The sequence below is a fragment of the Rosa chinensis genome, chromosome 1 (assembly GCF_002994745.2).
Source record: "Rosa chinensis cultivar Old Blush chromosome 1, RchiOBHm-V2, whole genome shotgun sequence".
NCBI classification, from domain to species: Eukaryota; Viridiplantae; Streptophyta; class Magnoliopsida; order Rosales; family Rosaceae; genus Rosa; species Rosa chinensis.
The window spans coordinates 53177796-53201377 of record NC_037088.1 but is presented as its reverse complement, the minus strand read 5'-3'; the positions used below and the strand labels follow the sequence as shown (position 1 = coordinate 53201377).

At 38.0% G+C, this 23582-nt stretch overlaps 2 protein-coding genes across 5 annotated transcripts; both read right to left on the bottom strand.

Moving 5' to 3' along the window:
- Positions 1-304: 304 nt before the first annotated feature.
- On the bottom strand, positions 305-3269 carry LOC112186125 (transcription factor bHLH57). Its single transcript, XM_024324483.2, has 4 exons — positions 2586-3269; positions 1546-2217; positions 1000-1464; positions 305-737 (listed from the first exon to the last, which is right to left on the bottom strand). Exons 1-4 carry the CDS (start codon positions 2616-2618, stop codon positions 654-656), a joined length of 1254 nt encoding a protein of 417 aa, XP_024180251.1. The 5' UTR covers positions 2619-3269; the 3' UTR covers positions 305-653.
- Positions 3270-15193: 11924 nt separating this feature from the next.
- Positions 15194-22721, bottom strand: LOC112182172 (metal tolerance protein 1-like). 4 transcript variants are annotated; one of them, XM_040517963.1, is made up of 8 exons: positions 22408-22721; positions 18627-21146; positions 18452-18514; positions 18163-18371; positions 17757-18052; positions 17143-17376; positions 16667-17024; positions 15194-16190 (listed from the first exon to the last, which is right to left on the bottom strand). In XM_040517963.1, the coding sequence occupies exon 2, from the start codon at positions 21144-21146 to the stop codon at positions 19920-19922; it is 1227 nt and encodes a 408-aa protein (XP_040373897.1). In that variant the 5' UTR covers positions 22408-22721; the 3' UTR covers positions 15194-16190; positions 16667-17024; positions 17143-17376; positions 17757-18052; positions 18163-18371; positions 18452-18514; positions 18627-19919. The 4 variants fall into 4 exon arrangements, with proteins under 4 accessions (XP_040373897.1, XP_040373896.1, XP_040373898.1 ...); XM_040517962.1 differs by having other exon boundaries at positions 18163-18351; XM_040517964.1 differs by having other exon boundaries at positions 17935-18052; positions 18163-18351.
- Between the last annotated feature and the right edge of the window lie 861 nt (positions 22722-23582).

Below are 23582 nucleotides of genomic sequence, written 5' to 3'. Positions count from 1 at the left end.
CCCTAGCCCTCTCTCATCTCATATCCTCTTGCCTATTTAACTAACCACTAGCCCTTAAGTTGGATCCAAGAACAGTAAAGAGAACCTGGGTTAATGTTAATCATCCCCAGATTGAGAGTAAAATTTGATTAGTATGACAGGAAAATTTAATGTTAATGAAGAACAAAGCCCCAAGAGACAGGAAAATGACCTGCATAAAGCATGATGGTAAAGCACCATCCAGACCCATAATCTATAATTCATATGGATTCCCCCAAAAGTCAATTGTGTAAAGAGAGGCATCCTTTGAAAGATGTAATGATGAGAATCAACAAAATGAAAGAAGCCCTAAAACTCCACAATTTATAACCACGGTGATTGGTGGGGTTCCTAATTAAGCCCCCCATTTGGCCATTTTCCTCCAAAAAGAAAAAGAAAGCAAACACAAAGTAACTTACATTTGAGCTGGGATTAATAAACAACTCACACAATTCACATCCCTGCTGAGAGAGACACAATCTCACATCCCCAAAAGACTGAAAGATGACCACCACCTTACATTTTTCCTCTTCATCTTTTGGAGTTATGGCCACTCTCTTTTTTCCTCTACTCTATCTAGCTAAGAAATGAAAGTTAGCTGCTTTTTCTGGAGAGCCCTTGAGTCCTTGAATCAATCAGCTGCCATTGATGAAGCTGAATATTTGATGTACTGCTCTGGCAATGTTATCTGCTGATCCTAACTTACATCCCTCCTCAATCTGCATTACCAAGTTCAAATTTAACAAAGCATTAGATTAATACCCACAACTCCACAAGGCACACCTTTTCCAACAACAAATGAAAAAGAAACTTCATCAAGGACTAGACTAGCTAGCTAGCTAGCTTTAGGGTACGTGCTAGCCTGATACCTAGCTCTAGGGGTTGCTTGGGTTCCAAGTCAGAATGGTTTGACCAGAAAAAGACAAAGAGAGTAGACAGAATATTGAAAATAAAGGAGGATTAAAGAATTTGGTGTAATACCTTGAGATTGAAAGAGTAAAGAACCGTGTCTTCTGAAGAAGTAATGTTGAGGTGCAAAACTGTTAGCCTGAGATCTTCCAAGGCAATAAGGGCTCTCACCAACTGGCCAGGCCTCTTTTGACACTGGACCTTCAAGTTCACATGGGTTTGGATCACTGTGACATCTACTTCTGCAGCCTCAGACTTGTTTTGTGCTGTGACTCCATCATCCCCACAAGTGTTTCCTTCCTCAGTAGACGCGATTCTGCATTGGGAGAGAGACATGAACATCCCATTTGAAGGCATTGCCATGGCCGATGATGAAGATGGTGAAGATGAGTTCAAGGAGTTGTTATTGTTAGGGTCAACATTGGTGGTGAAGCCTTCAGCTCTTTTCATTCTCTTTTGGGCTTCAAGGGACTGAAGGTGCTGCTCCAATTCCTTCACAAAATCTATTGCACCCCCAACTATGGATGCTTGGTCACCCTTTAAAGATTAAGAAAACCAATTTCAGTAATGACACTAATTTAAGCCAGTTTAAATTTGGTTAACGCAGTTAGTTATTACCCTTTGAATGTAGGAAGGGGGCATGAGGGATCTGAGACCATTGAGATGGTCATTCATTTGGCGTCTGCGGTTGCGCTCAACAGCAATGTGGGTCATTCTCTGGCTCTCTACTTCCTCTTTGTTCTTGGTTGGTCTTGTTCTCTTGCGCTTTCGTCTCTCTCGGGTGGCCGGAGAAGAAGCCGACTTGGTGAACTGGGTCTGCAGGGTCTGGTTAGGACCCATTTTCGCTGAGTTGAGTTGCTGCATTTCTCGGTTGCAATCTGAGCTCACACCACCACCACCCTCAAGAGTACCAGACACTGAAAGAGGGTTTTGGTGAGGGTCTCTTCCTTCAGATTTTGCTGGTGAATACAACTGTTGTTGATTGTCTTGAGTTACACAGCTCTCAAGTGCCTCAAGTGTGTGAATTTGGGAACTTTGGGTATTTTCCATTTCAGGCCAAGTTGTACCGGTCTTGTGCTGTAATCTCAACAGTGCTTGAAAGCTTGGCTCTTTTTGAGTGAAATCACACGGGGGGAAATCAATGCTTTGTAGCATCTGAAGAAATGGCATTCTATCCTCGAAGCCTGAGAGGTACAGTGCTTCTTCTTCCTCAAATCTCAAGCCATGTGTGGTGGTGGTGGTGGTGAATCCTTGCTCTAAGCACTGCAAATCCAAATGGTCTCCAAAGAACTGAAAAGGGCAAACCAGAAAAGCCCATCAAAAATGTCAATAAAGAAAGTAAAGAAAGCAACTTTACTGGGTTTCACACCAGACCCTTTTAATTAAAAACTGACATGGATTGGGTGGAGGGTGGTTCAGTCTCAAGTTCTCAACTTTGAATATAGAATACACTTGGAATGGGGATAGAATGTTAAAGAAAGAGTACAGCAGATTTCCTGGTAAACACTGACATTGCATTGAGTGGAAAAGAAAGAAAGAAAGCATTTTTGAGAACGAAATGTTGTCAATTTCTTGAATCTTGGAAAGGAATTCAACAAAGGGGACGGAGAAAATTTAAGGGCATGCACAAATGAGGAAAATAATAACATAAAACATACACAGGGATTAATGGGTCCTTGGAGCCTCTCCATTACTGAGCAGCAAAGAAGTTGGTGAAGTAGTCTTCAAAAAAAAAAAAAAGGCTATGTTTCTCTCTCCATCTCTCTCCCTACCAACATTCCATTGTGAGATGTTAACACAACAAATGCAATAAATGTGAAATCCTCTCACATTCCTTTGTTTTCTGATGGGTGGAGATAGTCTTAAATAGAACAATATTAAATGCTGGGGTGCTGCTGCTGCTACTTTGAAGAACTTTAGAGAGATCAGAAAGGGGAGTACTTGAGAGAAGAGGTTGGTGGTTGAGAGATGGAGGGGCCTCAGAGAGAGGTGAATGAAGAAGGGTTAAATCCCAATCTGAAACTAGGAAATACTAAACAAGAGGGATGTGGTAAGAAATGAAGGGTGGAAATTAATACACTCTGAAATTGATTGAGAGTAAGGATATGATACGGTAGATATACTTGAAACTGAGAGAGAGAGAGAGAGAGAGAGAGAGTTGGTGAGTGAAGACTTAACAGAAGAGAGAAGAGAGAAGGGGCGGGCTAGGGTTGTCTGGTTTACAAGGTCCCAAGCATTATTGGCGGTGGCAGTTTTGTCCAGGTGCGAGGACAGACAGTTGTGGGGACTCTCAGAGGACTCCTCTCTCTCTCTCTCTCTCTCTCTCTCTCGCTCTCTCGGTGCACACTGCACACTAAAGAAAGAAGAAAGCTTTAAGAGCTTTGGAAAGTCCTTCTATGGACTCTGTGTCACTAGTCTGATGACGGGTCAGGTCAGTCCCAATTTCCCACATGTCCACCCAAGCCCTGCAACCCTCAATCCAACCCGACCCAAATCTCAATTTTACCAGCTGTTAATGGATCTATTAACTTTTCACTATTTCTTGTTCACTTATTTACTACTCAATTTTTATCTATACTACATTAATATTACTGTATACAAAGAGATGACATTACCTTCGGGGGAGAAGGCGTCCCGTCCATAACATGTTGAAGCTCTTGGGAGGCAAGTGATTTCTCAGTTTGATCATGACAACGATCTCTCATCACATTGTTTTGAGTCTGATGCATTGATTCTTGTCAGAGTCACCCTTTTTAGTTTTAGATCAAGGCTAAATTCTTTTTATGATATCTGAGGTATGGTCACTTAGACACTTTAGTACTTATTCTTTAAAATACGACAATTTGATACATGAAGTTTGGCTCTGTTTGACACTTTGGTACTTCTGTTAATTTTTCTGTCAAATATAAGGATAAAAATTGATATTTAGAATATATACACACACACACACACAAAAAAAAAAAAAAAAAAACATGAGTTTTATGGGTTGATTGCCGTTCTTCATCATTTTATGGGTATGAATTAATGCTTATTGATTATTTTGAAAGTGAAATATTTGAATTTTATGTTTAAGAAATATAATAATCATGATTTGAATAACCACAAGACTACTCCATTGAAACTAGTCTCGTGAGTTTTCAAATCACGACGACTAAATTTTTTAAAGATAAAGTTCAATTATGTCATCTTTAACATAACCCAAAAGAATTAATTCATTATCATTTTCTCCCAAATGACCCAAAAAATGATGAAGACCCACAAACTCCCGTTTTTAATTTTTTATTTTATACATATATTATAAATGTCAATTTTATCCTTATATCTAACATAAAAAATTAACATAAGTACCAAAGTGTCAAACGGAGCCTACGTTCAAGTATCAAATTGTCCTATTTTGAAGACTAGGTACCAAAGTGTCCAATTGGTCATAGCTCAGGTACTATAGAAGGAATGAATTTACCCTTAGATCAATCAGAAGATAATATCTTTTATTTGAAAGCACCTATTTTGAAAGATGCATTAACTCAATCAAAAATTCACAACATTTTAAAAGACAACAATATATTGTAATATGCATCTTGTTATATATACACACAGACACACACATATAGAGTCCTTCTCTGCTAAGGACCTTCGCATATTTTAAAATGCGGATTTCCTTAAATATACTCACTTTTCGATCGCATATCTATATCTCGACCGTTCAGTTTTTAGGTCCTAATGTATGCATCACTTTTGTAAATTTTTAGCCAAATTGATGATCATTAAAGTATTGAACTAGATTAAATCAATGAACGAATCAAATCTGTCCAACTTGAACCATTCGTGTTCATAATTATAAATCGTAGTTTTGAATGCCTTAATGATTATCAATTTGGCTGAAAATTTGTAAAGATGATCTACTCATATATACCTAAAAACTAAACGGTTAAGATGTGAATATGTGGACTTCTTGGCTAAGGACATCCTTACCTAAGCTTAGGTACGGATTTCCAGTTTTTGGTCACTTTTCGATCACATATGCACATCTTAACCGTTCAGTTTTTAGGTCCTAATGTATAGATCATCTCTGCAAAATTTCAGCCAAATTGATGATCGTTAAGGCATTCAAAACTGCAAATTGCAACAATGTACAAGAATTGTTCAGGTTTGACAGATTCGGTTCGCTCGTATAAATTGCAATTTTGAATGCCTTAATGATCATCAATTTGGCTGAAATTTCGCAAAGATGATCTATACATTAGAACATAAAAACTGAACGGTTAAGATGTAAATATGTGATCGAAAAGTGGCCAAAAACTGAAAATCTGTTCCATAAGCTTAGGTAAGGATATCCTTACCTGAGAAATTTTGTGTACACACACACACACACACATATATGTATGTGTGTGTGTGTATACAGGCGAGTTCTGGGGCGGACGTTAGCACTGTAGCTAAAGCGTGGACGTCGGTGTTGCAGCAGCGTTCAGGCAGCGACGGCGGCGTGAATTGTGCCAGACGGAGGCCTGAGGCATCCCAGACCGCTTCTAGGCAACGATTGAGGTCGAAGGTTCTAGGCAGCAACCTCACCTGCAACTTTAAGGATCTGGGCAGCGCTGCAAACTGGTCGCCGGCGACTCCACCAGATTGCATACTGGTCCGAGATGCCACTGGCCTCCGTCTGACAAGAGGCGCTGCGCTATCGACGCTAGATCGAGCAAAAATCCCAGACATCCGCACTTTACCGATAGTGCAAACGTCCTCTTTAGAACGCCTCCGCGTGTATACATACATATATATACATATATACATACATACATATACATATATATACATATACACATACATACACACACACACACACACACACACACACATATATATATATATATATATATATAACGGCTCCGTATACATACTTACGTACTTACGTATGTATCTCGAGTGATACCTCACTCTGAAATTAACGTGTGAGGTTGGGGTTTAGGTACACTTTTCATCTCATATCCACATTTCAACCGTTCAGTTTTTAGGTACTAAAGTATAGATCATTTTTTCAAATTTTAGCCATATTGATGGCTGTTAAGGCATTGATAACTACCTTAAAGCTAGTACGGTTCATAGTAGACAGATTCAGTTCGTCCATTGGTTTAAGTGAGTTTGATATCTTAAATATCATCAATTTGGCTGAAACTTTGCAGAAATGATCTATACATTAGTGCCTAAAAACTGAACGGACGAGATGTGAATATGAGACCGAAAAGTGATCCTAAACTCCAACCTCACACGTTAATTTCAGAGTGAGGCCTCACTATGGATATATATATATATATATATATATATATATATATAATGTAACTAGTGCATCACGTACCCAGATCAAAAGTAGTTTTAAATTTTTACACATCAAACAAATCTCATTCTAAATAAGTAAATATCATAAAGCTTTTTTTTTTTTTTTTTTTTTTTTGAATAATGGAATGAGTGGGTCTATTCAGACCTCATAATTTACTATTTAGACCTCTCATCATTTTTTTGCCACTGAACTTCCTGATTTACCCTTATTTTTATCTATTTACACCTCTGTTATATATGCGATGTTCCAATAATAAAAGAAAAAAAATTTGCACCTCCAAACTCCAGTTAGCTTTCATGATCAACTGGGAGCACACACAAAAAAAAAAAAAAAAATCTTTTAAGATTAACGTTTTCTCTGTTTTTGATAATAACAATCGACTAATTTGAACTCTCAATTTCAAACCCCATTTTGTGTTCTTCAAACAATTTGGCATTACTTGATGCAGTTGAAGTTGGATTTCCATTGGAGCAATTTAAAGAACCTTATAATTCTTGATTGCCCAACTAGGTTTGATGAATCTTGGTCAATCCTTTTTGGGTTGAGAGAAAAGTTAGTGAAAGTAAGTCTTGACCCTGTTTTTGTTTTCTGATTTCAAAGATATATTGACATTGAAATTGCATAAATTTAAATTCAAAAATTTCAAATATCATCTAATCTATAATTTATATAATCTGATAATAAACTTGAGATGAAACAATGAAGACGTCTCAAGCTCCTGGAGCCAGTGACAACCAATTAGGTGATGGGTACGAGAAGAAAGAGAGGGAATGAGAAGAAAGACATGAAGGAATAGTGAGGAAGAGGGAAAGGAGAATAGAGAGAGGATTACAATAGAGAGTTGGAGAGAAAGAGAGATGTCTACTGCTTAGATCATATGATACATATTTTTCTTTTTCTGTTTTCCAATTTTGATCAAAACGTGTTTCTTCCTCTTCTTAATCTTTGATTAGATGGTGATTTCAAATAAATAAGATGGAGTAGTTATTTCAAAGTTTGAATTTTAACTTTCTAAATTTTGTGGATAGGGATAGAATTGGGGAGAGAACTGCAAGATGTAAGAGGGGAGCTGCAGCTCCCACGATGTAGATGCAGGTTTTTTTATTTATTATTTTTTATATATTTGTAGAGGGGTAAAATTGGTTTTAAAATTGTGCAAAAAATGAAGGAGGTCCAAATAGCAAATTGGGAGGTCTGAATAGAACCATTCCATTGATAATAGCGCATGCCAAGAAGGCCATTACATACCCATCCGCTGACACATAACAATGGCCAGACAAGACTTCGTGGAGGAGCCACAGTGATACATAGGATAGACCAACTATATTTGAACTTATCGCTAGCAAAAAAGCAAGGCTATAAGCTATGGAAAAACATAGCAAATAGACAAGCCTAAACAAACACTCGTTTGGTTCCTAAAAACAGGGAACATAGTGTAATTAGACAAAAAACTAAAAACATAGGGTTGGGCTAAAGGCCTAAACCCTAGCCCAAAATTAGAAGCTACTGGACTAGGGTAGAAACCTGAGCCCAACAAAAACTGAAGCCCAATATGGTAGTCTGCCAAGAAGATCACCCACAGCCCATCAACCCAGTTTGGGCCCAGTCCTCCATCTGCTCCCATCCCTCATCATGTGTCAAATTCCGGCCGAGTTTGGTCAGATCCCTGCCGCCAACACACCTCGTTGCGATCCACACCACCATGGCAGCGATCTAAACCGCCCCGAGTACATCGCCAACCTGCATCACCACCAAACTAACACAGTCCCCGCTCCGGTTCCTCACAGCCCCGCACCGCCATGGAGCGAAAACCTCGTCAGCACCGTCGGTCCAAGAAGACCTCCCCGGGGATTGACAACCAGCCTGTAACGACACAACCCACCGCCGCCGCCTCCAACCCAGCCAAACCAAAACTGACAAAGCCAAGAACAAACCTCTCCGACAGAGTCCCAAGGGCAGTAGCTATCGATCTCCCGTCCGGCAGCACATCCCAAGACAACAGTGAGGCCGGAGGCCATCCCGATGCCCGGGCGCCGCAGGACGAGACTGATTTTTTAACAAAATGGTGAAATCGCAGCCTTAGGGTTTCTCAGAGAGCCTTAACACAAGGAATATATATTTATCATAAAGCTTATTGTAAACAACAACAGATGAAATATTAGTAAAAAAAAAAAAGAATTAAGAAATATAACTAAGAAATGTGTGAGAATTTAAGTGTGTATATCTGATCTTCTTTACTAAAACAAGAATTCGTGATCAGTCTCACCGAATATTACTAGAAATACTCATTTATGTTAGAGGATCGCATGAAAATTGAAAACAATTTTGAATAAAAAAAATACCTCAGAAATAGACTAAACTTGAGATTTAAAAATAAATCTAAATTGAAAGAAAAATCTAGTCCAACACAAAATAGCTCAATTCCTCAATTAATAAAGTTAGGATCACTTGCATTGCAGTTAGTATTCCATAAAACCATAATTGAAATTGTTCACATAATTTTCCAGACCAAATCCATCAGAAAATCATTTCAAAAACAAAAATTTAACTTCTTAAAGCAAAAAAGAATTCTAGTTTATTGAACTAGTTAAATATATAAGATGAGACCAATGAGAGGATAAATGAAAGGGCGTGGCAATTGCCACCTTATAATTTTCTTTGTTCACTTTACTTTTTTTTTTTTTTTGAAAGAAATGTAGATTTCATTAAAACGCATGCCAAGATGGTCATTACATATCCTTCTGCTACCTGTAACTAGACAGATCAAGAAGTTGTAGTATGAGAACTACTATGATACCTAGAAACAGACCATCTATATTCAAACTAATCACTCACTTCTTTAAAGTGAGCCTATAAATTATGGAGAAATGTAAGACATAGTATATAGGCCCCTACCACACTTATCTATATTTTTCCTTTGCCCTTCAAGCTAGGGCGAGGGGGTTTTGCCAAACACATTAGCCTCAGTATAAGCAAAGAATCCTCGGAATTGCAAATCCAGCTTCTTGGAGAAGATGAGCCCAACATATGGGTTATGATTTGGGCCCAAAGATAGCCCAAAGACTTGGCCAGATTTGATCTGGACACCAAACTCCTATTAAGCACTGGAAACCAGCAACTCCTTATGACTGCCGGCTCTGATTGAATCTGCAACATCGTTATCAATAACAATAAGATTTTTCTACTATCGCCGACCAAGAGAAGCTGACTATCAAGCAGCCACCAAACCAGTAGCCTAATACCATTATGCAATTTCAGAAGCAGAAGCAACCCTGCACTACATCTGCCACCAAAGAGCCGCCAACTCAGATGTGAGCAATGAAAGCCACCTATCCAGGACCGAAACCTCCACCCCAGAAAGCAAGAATACCCTCCTCGACATCCCCCGATCCTCACAAGGAGGAAGAAGATTGTTGGATTTCGATTTAATGGGCACCCAAGCTTTTGGAAACCAGCCATCAACAGTTAATTCCACAGCATCGCGCCTCACTGGCTCCATTATCAAACTAGCTGCATACACGGTGTCGCCGCCGCGCACTAGCAGCATGCATCTATTGAACCCAAAAGATCTTGATCCAATTCGTTTATGCGCTGAAGCACCAAACCTCAGGCCTCTGTCGTTGACTAGGCGGTTGCCAGCCCAAACGATTTGAGCCCTATCGCCGCCACCATGACCACTGCTGCCATAGTCATTGCTAATACTATAAACCGGCAAAGGGGAATAAAATTGACTGAGAGGATCAATGGAAGGGCAGAAAAGCCTGAGACTGGACTTCGATCGAAGCAGTTGTGCTCATCGCCGCAAAGAGGCAACATTAGTGTTAGTGTGAGAAAACACGCTATTAGAGAGAATAGGGTTTTCATATTTTTCGCGTATTGATGAAAAATATCATTTTATCTTTGTGTGTATGTAAGTATGTTGATTATTTTTGTTCACCCTACTTGCTCACTATACCCTACATTTTAATTTTAATTATTAGATTTACTTAATTTTAATTTATTATTGTTTTTTCTTCATGAAAATGATATTGCACTAAAATAAAGTTTAGCATTTCAATATTGCAATGTAATAATTTTTAGACTTTTGAATTTGCCAAGTCCATAACATCACTTTCGGCTGTTGTTTCTACATGCCCATTTAGCGATCAACATGGAAGCTGAGACATGTCAAGCGGGTCTCCTCATACACCAAGGTTGGTTAGAGGTTGAAGTAGAATGCGATTGAGCCTCATTGGCTGATGCCCTAGCTTGAAATGAAGAAGACTGTTATGAGATATGTCGTATTGTGGACGAATACAAATCCTATAATCCTATATGCTAGCCTCCACGTACAACATGTTTACCGTGAGCAAATGATGTAACTAATAGATTTTATTTTCTTGATGATATTTGGTTTCAGTGAGACTCCTACTATTATTCAGGACGCTCTGTACGAGACAATCTATCTCATGTAGCTAGGGGTTCAACCGTTCAAGTTATATGTTCCCTTGTTATAAAAAATTATCTTCTATAAAATTAACTAGTTGTAGGGATGTGCCTTCCAACTAAGTTGAGTATCAAACTTATAAAAGAAAAAAAAAAAAAACACACACACACACACACACATATATCCTATCTAGAGCGGAGCTCTGCTTTGAAATTAACTTGTGAAGTTCAAGTTTTGGGTCACTTTTCGGTCACATATCCACATCTCGACCGTTCAGTTTTTAGGTACTAGTGTGTAGATCATCTCTGCAAATTTTAAGCCAAAATGATGATCGTAAATGCATTGATAACTGCCTTAAAGCTAGTACAGTTCAGGTTGACAGATTCAGTCCGTCCATTAGTTTAAGCGAGTTAGATACCTTAAAGATCATCAATTTGGCTGAAAATTTGTAGAGATGATCTATACACTAGTACCTAAAAACTGAACGGTCGAGATGTGGATATGCGACCTAAAAATGACCAAAAACTCGAAGTTCACTCCGTAATTTCAAAGCGGAACTCCGCTCTGGATAGGATATTTGTGTGTGTGTGTGTATATATCAATTACTGAGTTTCGAACTAGATAACAACTAAAAATCTCACTCACTTACACATGCATTTTTTTACATTTCGGTTCCGTTATTGTTTTCTCCTCATAATTCACATGTATGACAAATACTCTTGACACTTACCATTGTACTCTGCCTTTTCTTTAATAAAATTTTTCCGCATAAATAAGAATTAGAGAAATGTGAAAAATATAAGAGAAGAAACTTGTTTTAGGGGGTAAAAAGAAAAGAATTGATTTCAATATTTTTGATAATAAGTGCCAAGTGAGACAAAAATCACCTTCAACAACAATCCTCCAAAATTCACCATTGAGCACAAATGAAAGACTTCTCTAATTTTTGATAATAAGTACCAAGTGAGACAGAAATTTCCTTCAACAACAATTCTCCAAAATTCACCGTTGAGCATAAATGAAAGACTTCTCTAATGGCTTGACTATCAATCAAGAAGAACATAGAGTTTACCTGAAAAAATTATATTTTTCGACAAACTTGCAAATGAAAGATTTTTCTCTAATGTCTTAACTTTTAATCAAGAAGAACATAGATTTTGCCCGAATTAAGAGTAAATTTTTTTTCCGACACACAATTTTTCAATAAATTTGTATCTTTTTATCTTTTGGTAATTGTAAAATCTCTCCTTGTCACACAAACTTCTTTCAAGTTGCAACTTGGTTTAACCAAAAACAAGAGGCTATAGTTAAAACTCCTTTCACATCGCAACAAACAATAAAGCAAAATCATATTTCTCATTCTCAATAATCAAAAAAATGTTGGCTTGGGGCATATACCCACCAGCTGTGGGTATGTTTGACAATAAATGTGTCGGGACCAAAAAATTTGTCTCTAAATGAAGTACATGATGGGATTGAATCCTAGATTCATAACTTTATTGTGGTATTTCCCAGCTGGATTTCCCTCCCTCTAAATCAAATTTTCAAGTCAATACACAATTTATAAATGTTTGTACTCGCTTAACTAATCTCCTCTAAAAAGCACTGACATTTGACACCACACACTTCATGATTTCGAATTTTCGATAAAGATAGTAGCTTCCATATCATACAATTATTGGTTCTATATTATCTTACGGTATAGAAATGATTGAGAAATCTGTTAGTTCAGGCCCTAATGTTTTCCATGTATGCTGGGATTTCTGTCCTCACATGTTTAAAATGGTCCGATCACTCAGATAGCTATACGGCCTATACCCCTTTGAGCTTCAAATCATTCAATCACAAATCACATGCATGCATGGTTCTTTTCAAGTTGCTATAGCATTACCTCTCTCTCAAGGCACACTACAGTTCCCTTAAAATACCTAATTTCCTTTTCGATTTCATTGAGATTTTATAACTAGGATAAGCCATATGAATTGAAAGGCCATCTCTTATCGTTTTCGCTTTGGTTGCTTTCAGCACCAGTCATACCGTCACACTGACCTATAAGGCAAATTCTCTCTTTTTTTCCTTTTTTTGTTTTTGGGTAGCAAAGATTGATGTGAATGGCAGCTAGCCAACTTGTTTATACTTTCACATTTGCACTAAAAGTAATAGAACAGTTCCTTCAGAAACTCCCATCTTCATCGATCAGTTATGAACTGATAAGTGGCAAGAAAGTAAACACGTATGACATTCTTCTGTTTTCTTCGTATTCAGCTGGGAGTCTATAGTTGAACTAGTACACTAAGCATTATGTGATTTTTCACATGCATTGAATACCAAGCTTGCACGAGCTAGCTGTGGTCGACACACAAGTGTTTCTTTTGGAGGAAGACGAAGAAGTCTAAATGATAACCAGGCCCGGATTTGACATTTTGAGGCTTCAGGCGAAAAATAAAAATGGGCGTGCATTTTTTATAGAAGAAAAGAAAAATAGCCAAAAAAATATTTATAAGAAAAAATTGAAAAGAAAGATAAATCCACAACAGAATAGGGTTCAAAACTTAGGCTAGGAGTAACATAAAAGAAAGAAGTGCAACTTGCCAACTAATCAATCTTATTGTTTAGTAAAAGACTTACATTTTATTTACTTAATAATTTTTTTAAATACCCCTAGAAAAAAAAATTAGGCCCGACGTCTGAGACAGCCGACTCACAGGCCTCTTGTCAAGTCCGGATCTGTTTTGCCTGTTGAATTTCTTTACTTTTTAGCCGCTTTGAAGCAATTCGATGATAGTTTCTCTCTTTAACGCATTTTAACAAACATAATTTTGCAACTATACCTTTAAGGAAAAGAGCAAAACCCGTCAAGTAATATCTTGACACTTAACTAATACAAGCTTAAGTGAGGTCAATTGCTCTCACTTGTGCCCATATTGATCTTGCATCACACCATCTCACAACCTCATACGGAAACTGGGAATTAAGATTTCGTAGACAAGATCTCTCGCAAACAAAGCTCTAATACCATATTAGCTAATGACTGGTCCTAAAACTTGAGCAGCTTTGTGTATAGAGAGCAAGTGACAAATTTAATCCACTGATCCAGCTTCATATGATATAGATCGAGTTCTATCTTATCCAAGCCATTGCCTGTATTCTCTTCTCATATTATAATCTAGTGCAGATCTTTTAGCCACACAACCAGAAGCATGCTCATAGTCCTAAAAGTTAGCAGATAATTCAAAATTGTTTGTCTTCTTCAAGAGCAAGCAAATATAAAAACTAGAACGCACTCATGGAGATGAGGCATCATAGTATAATTAATACCAAAAAAATTTGGCACTACTCATGTCAGTACTCAGGCCCTAGTACCTGAAAATCCCAAATATACTTGGAAGTAATTGATTGAAATTAAAACCTTATCCTCTATGACTACTTACAAGGTCAAGCTTCACCGCTGCCACATAAATAATGTACGATATGGCTGCTTTCAGATCTTTTTTTTTTTTTTTTTGGACAAACTGATTTTAAATCTTGTTTGATACTTTGATATGTCAAGAAAAGAAAAGTTTCTATATATATACGGCTATATATACACACAAAAGGAGCAAACTCTTCAGTACAGGAAGAGATACAGGAGGAGCCCAGCTAAGCGCATTTTTGGCCGAGTATTCAGAAGCTTAATACTTGATTAGTCCAACTTCATTGCTTCAATACTCCATTACACTATAGAGCACTCAATTATATACTCCGGAGCATTATAAACCATTCCAATTTCAAGACCGTTGCATTTACATATGCAACCATTATGCGCAGTTGAAATTAAGTGATATCACCTTAAAGTTCACAAACTAGGTAATAAGTCATGCAACAGTATGAAAGCTAGCGCAGGGACAAGTAAAGTTCACAGGTTTTTCTACTATTTGAGGATGACAAAAAAACCTCTGGCACATATGTACGTACACCAAATCAATTGTACACCCTGAGGCCAACATTACAGTCTAGCTACATTGAACACGGCAGCCAGACGGCAGACGCCCAGACACCTTTCACATGTCAATTATCAAAATGGCTTTCAGTTTAGGCCTACATACTTTGCATAGTCCTTCTTCAGACTCTCATGAGGAGAAACAGAGAGTAACTGCTAACATGGTACGCGCTGACTGTACGTTGATGGCTGCAATGCCTGCCGACTTTAAGTCCCAGTTTTCATAAACACACTTGCGAGCTGGAACAAATTGTGAGCTTTTCTCAAAGAAATTGTCATGTTCGTAATATGTTGCCTAATCTGCCCTTTAGCTAATTTTAGGAGGCGGCAAGCTTGGCTAAACACTTTTTCCTCCGAGGACCAAACATACAAATTCCAAATCAATCTCATTCTGTATTTCAATATAACAACTTACGGAAAATGTAAAATAAAATGACTTAACCTCACGAGGAAAAGCCACATCTTATTCTTGTTTTTCTAGATAGATGGTCATTGTAATCCAGGTTCTATTTCATGAAGTCACATGTAGTCCATATTAACCAACAGTTGAATACAAAATTCCACTGGTTGTTAAAAGAGATTTTAACAAGTATGTTGAGTATCAGCTGCTCTAATGGCAGTTACACGAGTCACCACAATTGGAGGCAATTGGTACAGAAAACAGAATGGTTAGTCTTGGTTGGTCCATGCGAAGGGCTGGAAAACTCGGGGTCATGACCTTCCAGCAATAAGACCTCCACGAAATGGTTGCAAAAATTAACACGAAGGATCATTTCTGAGTTTTGAGGTTTCCCCAAGAGGGTCTGAGCCTAACAATGTTCTAATGCCAAGCATTTGAAGTAACAATTCAACAGAGGGATCTGGACAATACTCGCAAGATTACGTACTGCTACTTGCTGCTGGTGTATGTGACCTTAGTGTCATCTACATGTTATAAATCTGGGAACCTTTTCATGATACACAGCTGGCAGATCAAGCTTCAACTGAGGGATGTTTTCAATCTCCCCTAATCCTTGGTCTGTTTGCCAATTGTTCAAGATCTCAAATTGCAACATCCAAGTCCAGTTCCTTGGTTAGATTTCAAAACCAAAAAGAAGTCCAAGAAACATAAATGATGACAATAACAAACGAAACAAAATGATGAGAATGGCAATGATAATAAGAAGTTGTTATACCCGTAATATTTGCTGAAGTCCATTATTCTCTGATGCATTGCTTTCATGGTGGTTAGAAGCTGATTGACGTGTATGTTGTGGTCTCGATGAACACTCTTTTAGGTGCTGTCGATGAGATTTCTTCTCAGAAATACAAACAGGGCATCCAGAGGACGAGATACTACTTGATGTGTCATGCTCTGAAACTTCACACTGAAGATGTGTTGCGTGACCACTGTTGAAAATGCTAATGGAGCTGGACGAGCTGTTGTCAAGCAAGCAATCACATACACAGCACTCGACTCCGAGGCACATAACCATGAGAAGCCCAATTTTCAGCATATTCAATGCAATGGACTTGGTAGTATCCTACATAAGAGAGCTGACAAGTTAAATGCAACGAAAAAGAACGAAGAGAAATACAGCAGAAAACTTCAAAGGAGGGCAAATAGTTAGTCTATAATCAATATCCACACAGTCAGTACAAAATTTCATATATCACTGAATAAAGAAGAGTGCATAAGGTTGGAGAAATGCTCAGTAGGTCCACAATACAGATAGGCAGAAATGCCTTGCAGAAAAGTAATCTCTCAAGGAGAAATACGCAGTGCAGTATGACATGATATTCTCTGTTGCTTTGATTTATATTTTCAACCATTTAAATTTTAATTTCATATCTATTCACTAGAAGAGGACTCTGAAATCACTGAGATGCAACAAAGATTAATTCCTGATATTGGTCTTAAAGTGTACTTGCCCTTTTATCAACACCATTCCTTTAAGTCCTTAACCAAGAAAACGGCATGCACATAACTAACGTAAATGAGATCATTAAAGTGATGTACCAGATTTCTTTTTCTCGAAGCCATACATGCTAAACATCTCCAGTATAATGACTTTAATATCACCAAGTTCCTGGCCACAGTGATCAGAGAGGAGTTTGGAAAAGATAGTTTGAGGGAGAACATATCCTTTCATGCCCTCAACAATTTTGTTGATGAACCAAGTGAACAATATTCTTAAGTTACAATCACCTTTAGAATCACTGTTATATATTATATGTATTCAAGTCTTTGGAACTTCCATATCAAGTAAGCTAAACCACAGAGCTTCTGATTCTGATTCTGATTCGTTGGGATTTAAAAGATGGTTCCGTTGGCACAACCCAATACAGGCATTCAATATACTGGCAATGGCATTGACCTATAAACATAAACAGTATGAATATTACATAATTGTACACTGTTTCAAATTTTCAATGGAAACATAGAAAAAAAAAAGCCTAACTACTTGCTGTAAATCAAAAATGATATTTACAGACCTCCAATTTCAAAACATTGCTGAAATAGTCTGTACGTTCCAGCAGAACCATGTGGAGGTGGAAAGTCTAAGCAAAAGAGCACTGCACACATCACCAATCATTTCCAACAAGAATGATGAAGCATCCATTATCCTATATGCAAAGCATAATATTACACAGTACTCCACCCATTAACCATCAAACTCTCTAGGAGATTGAGATTGAGAACTGAAATGGGTTTGAATTGACTAACACCTACAAAAGTAAAAGTTGAAACAGTAACAGCATGAGGAGGTATGAATTATTATTCATAAGTAATATCTGAACCTAAATAAACTGGAAGTAACACATTATTAAGGGGCATTGATGCTGGACAAGCTTAATTTATGTTAAAAATATCTCAGTAGTCACTAGCCACAGAGATGAACTTAGATCGTAATGGATATACTGATACCACCCCAAATTGATGGAAGAAATCATTATTCGACAGATATTAAGTTGACAGATTCCAAAAAACAGTCAAGACTTACAAAGATGAAACAATGCCACAGATACCACAAATTGACTTGAGAGTTTTAATTACAAAGAAAAGAAAGATCATACATCATACATAAGTGTAAGAAATAAGTGCTCACCTCCAGAGAAAGTTCAATCATATCAACATTCACATTAACAGGATTATTACCCAAAATCTCTGGGAAATTGGAGATCCTTTGCAAGCTAGTAAGCCTGAAGTTCTTTTGATTGATTCTTTGTTCCCACAAGTTGGTCATCTATTAAACTTGAAAAGTTGAGGGTGCCAGATATGCGAACCTTAATCACAGTTTTTAGGAAAAGGAACAGGCTTCTTGGATAGGAGCAAAGTTCAGATATGATAAGAGCACCTTCTTCGCTGGTATAATGGTCGATAACCAAGATAAATGCACCCTCTCTGCATAGATTGAGTAATCAACAAGGAAGACTTACACATATGAAGAAAATATCACATCACAGTTTAAATAGGAAAAATGAAAGAAAAATTCAAGAGAACTAAGAGATAACCTGTCTAAATCAACCAGCTGTGGAATTCGAGAAATCACTGCTGATCGAAAAGCAGCACATTCATCACCAGTCAGCCTTCATATGGTTTTGTTGATTAAGCAAAAGGCATGACTCAGGTTCATACAAGTTTGATGTGGCAGGCTAGAGCAGGAACATAATCACACATGCTGGTACAATTACGCCACAAACCTAAAAGCCACAGAGAAACACTGTAGTGAGTTATCTCCAACTGTATGATTTGTGACATCATAGTTGTAAGATATTGGTAAATAAGATAAATATACAATACCTGGTAAAATTGTGCTTTCTGGCATAGCTGTAACACATAAAATCTATCCCAAGAAATAAAACCCTACACAAAACGAAGAACCGTGTAGTGAGTAACCTTTGGAAATGTATGGACAGTAGTAACATGTTTTGAAGACAACATTGTAACATACTGGGAAAAACTAAAAAAAAAGTACCTGGAAAACTGGTGCTTTCTCACATAGCTCCTACATGGTAGCTGATTTCCAATGAGGAAAGAGATTGAGTGTGTCAAGAACCTGCTTCTCTCTACTTCTGGAAGTAGCGCTATCTTCATTCTCTGATGTCAAGTACTCCATTTTTCTATAGGCTCGAAGTTTAAGAGATATACTGTTGACATAGCCATGTTAATATGAACAGATTTTCTTATAAAATTGTGAAACTTGTCACAGGTACATTCCAGGCAGAAGTACTTAACACTTGATTTGGTAAGCTGTAAGGGATGTGATGAGAAATGAAGGTTTGAAATAGTCTCAGATTGGTTGAGATAGGATATGGGATATATATGTGTGTGTATATTCTTGACTGAGAGAGAGTTGACTGGGTGTCTGGGTAGAAGAAAGGGGGGAGGGATAGAGTGGTCTGGTCCCCAGCATTGATATAGGTCTTGAGTGTTGACTCATGAGGATTCAAAATATAACATCAAGCTACCACTGGAGACTTGAACAAGTCATAGCATTTAAAGGTTCGACTATGCCAAATCAATTGAATAGAGATATTAGATTCTTTGGGTCCTTCCTAGCCTAGCCATAATATCACAGTTGTTTTGAGTGTGCTTCAAAAGAAAGATGGTCTGCTCACACGAAAGAAATTTTTGTTGATCACCCTTATATTCAAGAGTAAAAAACAAACTGAACTCAAACTCAAAATATCTTCTTTTTTTTATAAATCTGAGGCCGAGGGTGATTCACAAAGATTTTCTTAGCCAACTCACGAAGAAAAGTCTGCTGTGCTTACAAACTGCTTTCACAAACTAAATAAAAAATACCTCAAACTTCAAGTCATTGGGGACATTGCCTTAAAAATAGAAGAGTTGCAAGACACTATTATGCAATTCGCCAATTCCAATTTTAAGTTGAGTAATATTACAATGTCATGCAAATTGTTATAGACCAATTAAATCAACTGTAACCGATGCATATTTTGTCATCATGCACTTTTCACTATATTTTCACTGAGAGAGAACCAGTTACCTCCCATATGCTTGTGATAGTAAGAAACTAAGAATCAAGGTGGCTGCAAGCTGGCGCTTCTACAGATTCTACATCTCCTAACCACAATATAATTACTCGGCACCAAAAACATGCATCTTTGGTAAGATTAGCAAAGCACTGCCTAGGCATCAATGCTGATACTAAAAATCTGGACCCTCATCTAAGAAGAGTATATATGCAACCATATGATCAATTTAATCCTTCACAGTATCCTGATCTTGACCTTCAAAGAGCTCATTAACGCTCAACTTGTATAGTCACATGGCTGATGTTGTACTCCCTTCTGATATAATCAATCACTTTGTCCAGCACCATGTCTGCATTTGCTTCAGGTCTGATTTTCACATGGCAAGCCAGCAGGACTTTCCCAACTGTGATTGCCCATATATGCAGCTCATGGATTTCCACCACTTCTTCCATCTCCAACAGCCCCTTCTCAAGTTTTGTTGCATCAATCTCTCTTGGTGTGCTCTCCATCAGTACATCGAGTATGTTCCTCATCATCTTGAAAGTTGTCCCCAAAACAATGACAGAAAATATTAGGGTGCAAATCAAATCAACTATCTTCCATTCCGGCTTGTACCATATGATGGCCCCACCAATCATTACACCGATACTTTGAACCAAGTCCCCAAGAACATGAAGGTAAGCTCCCTGCACGTTTATGTTCCGTTGCTTCTTCTGGCCATGCCCGTCTTTTGGCTTGTCCAAGAGTGGCTCATGAGCATGACCTTCATCAGCACCATTGTGTTTATAATCATCATGACTGTGCTGGTGTTCATCATGCGAGTGTTCTTCATGATCATGATGGTGCTCGTCATTCGAGTGTTCCTCATGGCGATGGTGATGATGAGTAGAAAATGTCATTCCATGGCTGTGATGATCATGATCATCATGTCCATGGCCATGGCCATGATCATGACCTAACAGTACAGCCATGCCAATATTAACCACTAGACCAAATGCAGCAACAAGAAACATCAGAAAACCATTCACCTCAGATGTGTTATTAATCATTCTAACAATGGCTTCATACACCAATATCCCAGCAAGCAACCATATGAGTTGGATAGAAACCAAAGCACCGAGAATCTCAATCCTGAAAAAGCCGTAAGACTGACGGGGAGTGGTTTCCCAGCTAGCAGCCCACAAGGAGAACAAGGAGATGGCAAAGGCTGCAACATCAGAGAGCAAATGTGCTGCATCAGTCAATATTGCTAAGCTATTGGCTTCAATGCCACCAAACACTTCAACACTCATGAAGAGAACACAGAGTACCACTGCTATCAAGAGCTTGCGCATGGCAGCTGATCGTTCTTTGGAATCTTTAGAATTTGGTCCAACATCCGACAGTCCACACGGTGCTTCCCCACAAATTTTACTCCCACCCACACTCATCTCTTCACCAGGAGCATCTCCATGGATCTCGACAATCTGGGAATGTTGTGTATTCTCTGATTCCATCTGAAAATTTACAGAAGTAACCTCAAGTGAATGAATTTTATATGCTGCAAGCATGCAAAATAGCAGAAAAAATGCAAGTACCATAATGTAATCTTATTGTAAGTGGACAACATAAAATATCTATTATCTGTTACATTTACATCATAGGCTGGAGCAGGAAAAGTTCATTACTAGTATTATATAGACATTTAGAATAGCTTTATAAGCATGTTAAGACCAAAGCACTATATAGGAAACTAAGTACATAGGTTGTTTGCTAACTGGAATACCATGTCCCTGTTAAACCACAAATTAAGAGGATGTTAAACTTACTAGAATCAATTATAGTATAAGCTTCCTGAAACTAGATTGTTTTTAATATGATCCATGGTCTTTTCTCGAAGGAAGCCACATGTTATCCCATATATTACTAAATTATTCTGGAAGATAAATATTGCCAAGTTGTATTGAAAAGGAGAACAAAAAATCAAGTTTCAACATTCTTAGAGTTATATTCTCAATTTAGTTTGAGGTGCCAGTTATTTGCTATGAATACCTGATTTTAGTCAAACTTAAAGTCGCCCTATGGCGGTCACATGAGTCACCAAAAATTTGAAGAGAGTTATGGTACAGATTCAACTTTGGGTACAGAGAACAGAAAGGCAAATTAGGTACTGCGAAATCCTCATTAAGAAGGAACAGATCAACCAAAGCAAAAGGACCGGCAAACTCAGGCCTATGAACTGCATGAATGAAATAGCTTAACCAACATATATGACACTCCAAGAAGTGGATGCAAACAGACTGACACAAAGGATCAGGTTTGAAAAAGTTTCTTGAGTTCAGAGGTTTGCCATGAGCCCATGAGGGTCTTTAAACCGTAAGTGAAGAGTCAGACTGCTTTGTGCTAGGTCGGAATCAAATCCAAGGCATATGATCAGATTTTGTCACCAAATTAAGAAAGTTGTTACAGGTTACAGTGCAAGCAGAAATAGCTGGTATACAAAACATCACAAAAATGCTTGAGTAGACAACATTAGATAAATGAGCAACATCAAATCCCAGAAAACGTAATCAATGCTACAGTTTCAAGAGAACAGAGGGGCATAAACCCTCTGCAGCCAATTAAAACATTCCAAACATGAACACCCTCATCAAAATACAAGAAACTCTGTTTGATTAGTGAAAAAAAAAAAAGGCCAGCTGAGTTCTCAATCGTAAAAAAATACCCACAAATATAAGATTAAGAAAGTTCATCACAGAAAGGCAAGAAAGTATCTACCTTTATGGTACTTCTGGAATACAGAAATTGGGTATTCCTCTGAGTTTCTACTACTGGTACTGATACGGGTCCTTATGGCCTTGAGGATCTTATCGACTATATTGCCTCCTGGGACTTTCCTGAAACCCTTTAAAGGCGTCACCTTGATTCAACCGCGCTCTATGACTTTACAGTTAGCCTCACCAGATATTACAACCTTCTTCCACAAGTACAACCAAACTCAGCCGAAGCATCTTAAGTCAACCCCGTATTTGTCTATTTTGTTAATGGCAGACATTACCAGACACCCCAGTTCATGTTACAATAGTCCACCTTCAATTTATAGGCATTCCTGGAATTAAGCAGCTTTGTTTGGTAATATGATTCAGCAATAATGTGATCAACGTCGTTGTATGGGACCGCTGTATAAATAAAAAAGGGGGTCGTTTAAGTTTTATTTATTTATTTTTAGAATGAAAAAAACTTTTTATTCCAGAATAATCAAGATTACATAAAACAACAATGATTGGTGGTGGACATAAGTTCCCCACTCTTCTCCCTAAGAAAAACTTCTGTTACGAGTCCGTCATCCACAATGTCATCCATGAGCCAAATGGGCCCAACCCCTAACCAAACTAATCGCCCCTCAACTCGGGCTACAGAATAATACCACTTCCGAGAATCACGATAAATTCTTACAGCCAACATTATGAAAAACCACTTCCCCTTCATCAACACTGTGTCCCAAACCAACCAAGCCACATGCAAGAGCAAGTCACTACCATATTGACAACAAGAAAGCACTGAGAGTAAAACATATAGTCCCCGGAAATAACGTCATATCAATGGTACTTCATCCACACTGACCCGGGAGTCAAAATAGATCCTCACAGCCAATCTCAAGAAGAAAATTACTCCCTTCGACACCATGACCTAAAACCGCCAGACCATGTGCAAGAGCTTCTCCCCATTACTTTGACCACAAAAAAGTAAATTGAATTCCTGGGAGTGACACGACACAACCACCATACTAAGACTCCAAAACCCTAGCTCGAAAGAGTAGGGACTTATCAGACTAAGCCAAAAAACTAAACTAAAAAACTAAACCAAAAAATAAAACCCTAAAAGAAGACCAATAATACCTACCACGAACAACTATCCTCTCCAAGACCGTCACCTCCATCTGCTCGATGGCC

What these genes read in the sequence shown, in the direction of transcription:
- LOC112186125 (XM_024324483.2), bottom strand. Translation starts at nt 2,618, where the DNA reads ATGGAGAGGCTCCAAGGACCCATTAATCCCTGT. An exon ending in AAGGACCCATTAATCCCTGT is followed by an intron (nt 2,218 to 2,585) that starts GTATGTTTTATG and finishes TGCCCTTTTCAG; the next exon opens with TTCTTTGGAGACCATTTGGA. An exon ending in CCCCTTCCTACATTCAAAGG is followed by an intron (nt 1,465 to 1,545) that starts GTAATAACTAAC and finishes TAATCTTTAAAG; the next exon opens with GGTGACCAAGCATCCATAGT.
- LOC112182172 (XM_040517963.1), bottom strand. Translation starts at nt 21,146, where the DNA reads ATGGAATCAGAGAATACACAACATTCCCAGATTGTCGAGATCCATGGA.